At 42.5% G+C, this 8717-nt stretch overlaps 1 protein-coding gene across 1 annotated transcript; it reads left to right on the forward strand.

Moving 5' to 3' along the window:
• The first annotated feature begins 866 nt into the window (after nt 1-866).
• On the forward strand, nt 867-8398 carry Pgrmc1 (progesterone receptor membrane component 1). The gene is made up of 3 exons (XM_004645691.2): nt 867-1303; nt 4613-4768; nt 7152-8398. Exons 1-3 carry the CDS (start codon nt 976-978, stop codon nt 7253-7255), a joined length of 588 nt encoding a protein of 195 aa, XP_004645748.1. The 5' UTR covers nt 867-975; the 3' UTR covers nt 7256-8398.
• The last annotated feature ends 319 nt before the right edge of the window (nt 8399-8717 follow it).

Below are 8717 nucleotides of genomic sequence, written 5' to 3' on the forward strand. Positions count from 1 at the left end.
CAGATCAAAGGCCAGATAAATTACCTAGCAAAGGAGGGATCCAAGCTCCAAGCTTGGTGTGTCCAGACCCTCGCCTGTCTGAGCGCTAGGGTAGTTGTGACCACCGAGGGTACTCTGACAGGCTTCAAATAGCAGAATGCTGCCAAAGAAACTTTGGACATAAGTCTGAGGGAGAAAAATGTTCAACAAGAGAATGTCACATGCTGATGCAAATCAACAAATCAGTGATTGCAAAAGGGTTTATTTTTTGAGACCCTAAGGTGAGTTGGATGATCCCTCAGATACTGAGCTATTGACAGGCCTATTTTAGTGGCTTTAGCTACTCTGTGGGGAGTGTGGCCCACATCATGTGGGGGACAGTACAGGACAGGTCAGAAGATGGGCGCTCCCAAGGTGAAAATGAATCTATAAGGTGGAAAGTGAGTTTCCTACAAAGGCGATGGAGGGGCAGGGGAACGAAGGAGGGTTCACACAGGAAGCGTGAAGCGAGAGAAATACAGTTGCCTTGGGTGTGCAATAGGTGGTCGGCTAGGAGCCTAGAAGGCCGGCTAAGTCAAGGCTTGCCCACTGGTCGAATGCGCAGAGCAAACGAGGAGTGTGGTGTGGAGGAGGGATTTACACAGCATTGCCCAGTTGCGATGGTGGCGTGAGGTTGGGGCAAAGGCCTCGCACGGTGAAAGGAGAGGAGGCTTCTACTCAGCGGCAATGGAGGGCAGGCCGGCCGGGGGGAGGGGAACCAGGATCCAGGGCCTAGGGGTGGCAGGAATTGAGTCTGGGACAGAGGCCTTAAGCTGGGCAGAGCAGTCAGGCGGTCGGGGGGCGGGGCCTGTGAGGCTCCGCCCCAGGCCCCGCCTCCTCCCCACCAGCTCTGGTCTGTCTGTCGCTCAGCTCCGCGCGTCTAGCTCGCTGAGAGGGAGGAGAAAGCAGCGAGTTCCGGAGCTCAGCCTAGTCGGCCAAACCTTTGCTCCAGAGATCATGGCTGCCGAGGATGTGGTGGCGACCGGCGCCGAGCTGAACGAGCTGGAGGGCGGCGGGCTGCTGCACGAAATTTTCACGTCGCCGCTCAACCTGCTCCTGCTCAGCCTCTGCATCTTCCTGCTCTACAAGATCGTGCGCGGGGATCAGCCGGGGGCCAGCGGCGACAACGACGACGACGAGCCGCCCCCACTTCCCCGCCTCAAGCGGCGTGACTTCACCCCGGCTGAGCTGCGGCGTTTTGACGGTGTCCAGGACCCGCGCATACTCATGGCCATCAATGGCAAAGTGTTCGACGTGACCAAAGGCCGCAAGTTCTACGGGCCCGGTAGGGCGGCCGGCGAGGGGGGTACAGAGACAAAAGAAGGGGCCCAGCATGGAGCTGGGCCTGACAGGAGAGAGGGGGAGCGGGGCGCCCCCCAGAGGAGGGAGGGCCCGCTCCAAGGCGTAAGATGGGAGGTTGTGGCGGGGCGGCTAGCCCGGCAGGCAGAGCACCAGAGGAACTCCAGAAGGGCCGTGGGACAGTGGGGCACACAGATTTCCCAGCCTGTGCTCTAGCACTGGGATGGGGGTGGAGGAAGAAGGCTGGGGCGCTGAAGCCAGGGGAGGCGGAGTGGGACTTCGAGGAGGCCCGAGGAGGGGACACACCGGAGCGCAGTGGGGGGAGGGGGGGAGTTTAAGAAGGTTACAGCTTTGCGGGGTCCAGAAAAGAGATAGCGGTATCAGATGTGAGAAAGGGAATGAAGGTGTCTCAAGGGGGAAGCCTGGAAGTGGGTAGATCCAGACTTAGAGGAGACACGAAGGCCCCTTACTCCCGGAGTGGCCTTGGCAGAATGTAAGTGTGAGAGCGAAAGAGGCGACTGGGATTAGCAGCAGGTAGAAATATTGTGCGGGGGGGGGGGAGGCCTGTGTGCATGCGCAGTGCGCATGTTGAGGGAATGTGGTTTGGGGTGTGTGCGCGCTTGCGCTTGGAATGTGGCATGTGTCAGATATGTGTGTGGCCTGTTTTTGGTATGTGTGTGTGCGTTCTGTGGGGTGGAGTGTTGGGGAAAGGCTGCAAGGTGAACCAGGGAGGCCCAGTAGGGGGATAGGAGTTGCCTAAAAAAAAAGGAATAAATGCTGAATGTGGTGGACAATAGTACCATGGCAAGCTAATAGGTAATGCCATATTTCATCTATAACAGGAGATCAAGAACCAAAAACAAACAAAAAAGATTAAAAATGGAGAGAGAAGGAGAGTGGGAGAATCGAGAGACAAAAGGGGTAGGAGTACGAAGGCTGCTGGGAGGGGATTTCAGGAAGAGCCAACCAGAGGGGAAACGAAGGATGGCTAGATGGCGCCTGAGCTGCTGGAAGGAGCCGGCTTGAACGGATCCTTAAAGATGGGGTTTTCCAAAAGTAGTTGCTTATCAGAAGCCCCTGATGCACTTGAGGAAAAATACAGATTCCTGGCCTAAGCAGCCAGAAGCACAAATAGGCCTCTTGGGGAGGATCAGGAATCTGCATTTGAACAGGCTTCCGCTGGCGAATTTGAGAAGCAGCCAGATTTGGAAAGTCCTGCTTTATGGAAAGGAGGAAGATTTGAATTTTCCAACATGGAGTCCTCTAAACATGGGGAGTTCGGGAGATGTGATAACATCTTCACTGGGGTGTAAGATGAAAGAGAACCCTGCGCTAAAGAGGTCATAGCCTCTCCTTTGTTTTACTTTCCTAGTCCAGCTAATCAAAATCAGATGTGGGATGGTTCTTCGAGAACTCTCCCACTTAGGTTTTTCTTGCCAACGCTTTAGAATATCAGCTTTCTGTAGGCTTGTACCTGCACAATAATTTGAAAACCACACTTGTCATCGTAGTAGCACATTATCAGTACACATAATCATGTGAATACTTAGTTTTACGGTGCAAAACCGTAAGTAGTCAAAACATGTGCCCGGGCAACATGTTATGGCTCTAGTTTGCAAAGTCATTGGAGAGAGGAACAACAGTCTATGCATAGAGCACAAAACTGCAGTCAGGCAACATGCATTCTAGTCCTCTTTGGGTCACTAACCAGCTGTGTGATCCAGTACAGATCATTGTTCTCTCTGGGCCTTGATTTCCCCTCCAAAAAATAACAAGGCTGGCCCATTGTTAAATTTCTTCGTCTCTACAATCCCTACCGTTGAATAGGCCCATGAATACGCAACAGTGTCACAGTGGAAATACTTCATGTTACAGAGGATTTCTAAAAATCATTTATTTAGTGCCTATTGCTCTGCGCAAGGCACTGTTGTAGGTGCTGGGGATATAACAATGAGCAGCACAGAGGAAAGCTCATGTAGCTGCTCTGGAATGTACATGGCAGTGAAAGAATCAATGCTTCTCGCAGACCTTAACTATTCTTTGACCATAATTTCTGAAATGGTGAAGTCCAAACCAATACAGTTTGCCTATTTTCAAACACTAGTGCTACCATCTCTAAGGGGTATATTTGTGAAAAATGTATTTTTTTAAATCCTTAATGGAAATGGCAGCATATGATAATTAAAAACAAGATAAATGCAACTTGTACATGCAATTTATCTTAATTGCATGTACAAGTTGATGAATCTTAACTGCATTTAAAAATTGATAAAATTCATCTAATTTATAAAAATTTCTTGGAGGACTGAGGTTTCAATATGAAATATTGAAACAATTCATTCCCACACTTGGCATACTGATTACCTATGAACTTTGTTAATGTCAAGGTTGCTTTTCAGTGTACTTGTGGGAAAACAAGACATTGTTTAAAGTACAGGTTTTTTCATTTAATTGTGCAATATTTAAATAAGTCTAATCATCTACTTTCAGAGAGCATGATTCACTGTTCTCTTAGATAAAAGTTCAGTATAATATATCTATCAACATTCTGAGTTTTATAGAACTATTTTTAGATATTGATTTAACTGTGTTCCCTGAAAATTTTAGTATATTCAGTTTCTCTTTAAGCCCCCTGAAATCAGAATGATGAAGTCATCTCCTTCGTGTTTTTTATTTATTGACACTGAAGGTTTTGCAACTTGGATAGATTTGTTTAATTACTGATAACTTATAAAATGATTTCTCCTGCAAATGACATGAGTTAATGTTTAAGCTTCACAACCAAAGATCTCTGTAAGACACCTTAAATTCATTAAACAATATCAGAATATATTTATAAGGAAATATTTTCAACTACATTTAATAATTATCTTAAGAAATCATAACTCACTGGCTTAGCCCAAGTGCCTAGAACAGAGCAGGCTTCAGTCAGGTTCAACGTCCTTAAACTGAGTCCTAACCCATGGATTATATTATCTCGGATCACTCCTTACTACCTCCCCTGAAATAACTGTTTATGACTTTCGTATTAGTTACTTGCAAAACAAAGGAGATTAAAAATCTGTAGCATCTTTACTTAATTTTAGTTATTTAATAGTTTAATGACAGAGGATCTTTCACTGTTCCCTATATGATGATCAGATTATCATCACTGTATGGTTTCAGAATGAAATTTGATATTGGAAAAAAGGAGCTTTCTGTATTGATGGGTAAAGAAGGCATTTTCTGTGCATAAATCACTGAGAAATGTGTTATTGAATAAAAAACTGGTTTTTGGTTTATTTTGTTTTTAAAGAGGGACCATATGGAGTCTTTGCTGGAAGAGACGCATCCAGGGGCCTTGCCACGTTTTGCCTGGATAAGGAAGCACTGAAGGATGAATATGATGACCTCTCCGACCTTACTCCTGCCCAGCAGGAGACTCTGAGTGACTGGGATTCTCAGTTCACTTGTAAGCATTTTTAAAAAATTGGGTCTGGATGAAATTTCTACCAGTAATGGAGATTCACGGCAGGACAAGTTATTTTTTGATAGGGTCTTGAAACTTGGATGGATCAAGTTCATGACTGAAAAATTATAGCAGTGCTGAGTCACTTGCTATGATTGCATACCAATTTTTAGCTTGTTCTCTATAAAAATTTGGGTCTCTGGTTTTGATATTTAAATTTTTGCACAAAGGTGTGTGTGTGTAGGTTCCATACTAGGATTTGGGTATGTAGGGAAAAGGACAGTGGCCTTCTTGGCTATAGAAAGAGGGATTTTCATAAGCCCTTGCTTGCAGAGCTTGCGGTTTAAAAGCAGCCCACATCTCTCTTGAAGAATGGGAGACTTGTGTTCTGCAAAACAGCTTCTCTTTGAATCTAATTGAGCCTGGCTATAGGCCTTATCCACAAATGGTTCTTATAGTCTGCCCAGCAACAATGGTGTCTGCATTAAAAGAAAAGAGAAGAAAAGAAGCTTGTACTATGGGCTATCTTGAAGAAAGGGTATAAATGAAGGGTTAAATCCAAATCTTGAGAATTCAGATTTTTCATTTAAAATGCTTTCTATTTACTGTTCTTTACAATCAGTTAAATATTACATGCTCTTCTGGCTATATCCAACCATTTTCATTGAAAATACTGCTGACCTTGGAGAGTTCTGGGTTAATAAATAGCCAGATATGGCTTTGATTTTTGAATTCGGATCTCAGATGGACCAATTGTAGGGGCAAATCTTTTTGCTTTGAAAACATTCAACTACCAAACATGATCACTAATGTTTATATCTCAAGAATGCCTTTGTCATAGAGATTAATGAGTTATATGAAATAGCACACAAAGCTCTAATTTTGGGGGCTTGACTTTATTAGTGGGGAAAATGTGATCCGCATTTAAACACTTGCTCTGCACAACTATTGTGACATCTCAACTCCACTCAAAGCTGGTGTGGATTTGATTCCCCTTAAGACACGCTTCCCAGGCACCACCCAGCTTTTATTTGTCTTGCATCGTCCTGAGCAATTCAGGGACCTTTATGCTATGTTTAAATAGGGAAGTTCGGATTGTTCCCAATGATTATTTCTCACAAAAGCAGCTCTGCTTACCTGGTTAGACAGGTTGGTTGCTCCTCTCATTACTACCCATATTCAGAAAAACAAAACAAAAAAAAAGCCTTGGTCTTTGGTTAGACTACAGTGGTGTGGTTTATTGCCTCTTGTCTGCACTCTTAAATCTGGTATCTCCAACATCTCTCGCCCTCTCCTGGGTCCATTACCACATCTTTTATAGTGTTTTCATTACACTGGGAAAAATATTCTGTCTCCTACTACTGTATTTACTAGACTATATTCCTTCCCTTCACTATCTCCCCAAGTACCACTTCATTTCCTATCTATGCCTCCTTCCCCACTCCAATGATGTGGCTATTCCTAAAATTGAACTCTTAATCTTAAAAAGATTTCCATGGACCTGCTTCTTGCCAGTTCTAAGTTTACTTCCCAATCCATGCTGTGGCTCTCTTGTATATGCCTCTCCAGAGTGGCTCTCTCTACAGTCCCCATTTTGGTCTATGGGGTATCTAGGTTTCATTGTCTCATGTCTTGAGTTTTCTTTCCAAGTATCTCATTCCCATTCCATCCTTGTGGATGCTGCCTTACTCCTGGCCCTTGTTCCTTCCGTCTTGCTCTGCATGCTAGCTCCAGGACCACCCTGTTCCTTGGCTTCCTTTACTGAAATCTGCTGTGTATATTACAGTGGTAATATTGTCATCACAGCATTATTTTGCTGTGTCATTCCTGAACTCAAAACACTTGCAATGCCCTTTGTTACCTATAAGTTCAGTTCAAATTCCTCAGGCTGGCTTTCAGGTCTTTCATAATGTTTCCCACACTGGGAAACCTTATCTACTATTTCCACATGCCTGACAACTTGATCTCTTAATTGCCTCTCAGATATGTTCAGTCTTGCCTGTCTGCCTTTGTACATATTTTTTTCAGGAAATATCTCTCTTATCAAACCCTTTTACACATTTTCCAAGTCATATCCTCCTTCCATAAAGTGTTCTGTGCCCCTTGTTAACTCATGAGACCTGATTCTCCTAAGTATTTTCTACATGCAAAACTCATTTTGACATTCCTTTGATTATTGCCAGATACTGCTGTTTTATATTTTTGTCTTCTAAACAAAACTGCAGTTCTTTTTGGCAGACAGTGGTATTAGACACATTTGTATCCTTCAAGAAACCTATCACTTTGCCAAGTATATCATAGGCCCTTAAATACTTTTAAGGAAATGTAGTAGTGATTTTTCATAAAGTGTGAGACTGACCACTTGTGTTTTCTTCTTTACGTCTAGTCAAGTATCATCATGTGGGCAAGCTGCTGAAAGAAGGGGAGGAACCCACTGTGTACTCAGACGAAGATGAACCAAAAGATGAGAATGCCCAAAAAAATGATTAAAGCATTCAGTGGAAGCATATCTATTTTTGTATTTTTCAGAATCATTTGTAACATACCAGTCCGTCTTTAAAACATGGTGATTTCAATATTTAGAGAAGTTTGAACTTGTTGTAAATTTTTTAACATCACTAGTGACACTGATAAAATTAACTTGTCTTAGTCTGCATGAGATGTTTGTATGTCACAAACCCAGAAAATGAATTGCAGTGCTATAATGCAAATGTTAATAGTTTTTCTTCTATATATAGTTACTACAAGTTGAATTTAAATTTGTTTTTTCCAGAGCGACAGGTAAGACTCGGATATTTCCACAAACAGGTAAAAATGTTTGATGTGTATCAAGCATGAAGGACCAACTTGGCAGTTATGATATTCTCTAAATAAATTCCATTTATTCAATTGAGTTAACTGCATGATTTTTGTTTTATCTACCTCTAAAGCAAATCTGCAGTATTCCGAAGGCTTTGGTATAAAGATAGCCATCTAGTAGCAGGAGAAAAATCTCAATGTGAGGCTCAATTAGGGGAAATAATTACTGTGTTTCTGGACCACTTTGTTGTCCTTGTCCTCCTGTAGACATTCAAACACAGTAAGATACAGTTAGATCAAAATAAGACCTGAACATTTAAAAGACTGCTTTGGCAGAAAAATCCCTACACACATGAAGAAGGTTGTAGGACTGGTTTCCCAATCTCCATGTTCATAGCAGGGTAATGGTTATTTAAAAGCATGTTAAATGCAAGAGGGGCATACAGAATAGGACCAGGTGTGAGCTTTCCAAAGCGCTTGTGTTCACATCCTTGAAGAATGAGGAAAGAGCACGTCAGTAGTCAAGTGGTTTTTAAACTTTATTCATAAAGTAACAGTTTCCTTTTGTTGTTACAAAACTATAGCCACTGGGAAAATAGTAATCAAATGTCTAGGTCTTGGATAGTACTCTTGGTTAATGCTAAACCTAGCTTAAGTAGACTCTACAGTTGTATAACTTTGTTAAAGCATTTTGTGAACAAGTGAGGTTGTAAACTCTGTAATTGTAGTTAAATAGTTATTGTATTTTCTTGTGAGATGTGTTTTAATGGTTTTACCTCAAATCACAAAAAAATTGAAGTGCTTTGGTCATTTAATAAAATGATTTTACCCAGAGTGGTGTGATTTAAATTTTAAAACTTCATTCTAACAAGCCAGATTCATTCATTTTACTTTAGCTTAAAATTCAATTTCACTTGTTTTAGTCCATGCAGAAAGTGGTTTTTTAAATTTATTAGCACATGTTTGCAGTACATGCAATTTCCAGTCATCTTGGAGAATGGTTACATGTATGTAGGCTGGATTCTTTATATTTCCAAAAGAAACAAGTCTACAAGGGCAGATCTTCATAGTCCTCCCACAATAAACCCAAAATCACCTTGTCCTGTTAAATAAGTTGATTTTATTTTTGGTGCCTTGCCAAATTCTTCAAGTC

Source organism: Octodon degus, unplaced genomic scaffold (genome assembly GCF_000260255.1).
Source record: "Octodon degus isolate 3935 unplaced genomic scaffold, OctDeg1.0 scaffold00236, whole genome shotgun sequence".
NCBI lineage: Eukaryota > Metazoa > Chordata > Mammalia > Rodentia > Octodontidae > Octodon > Octodon degus.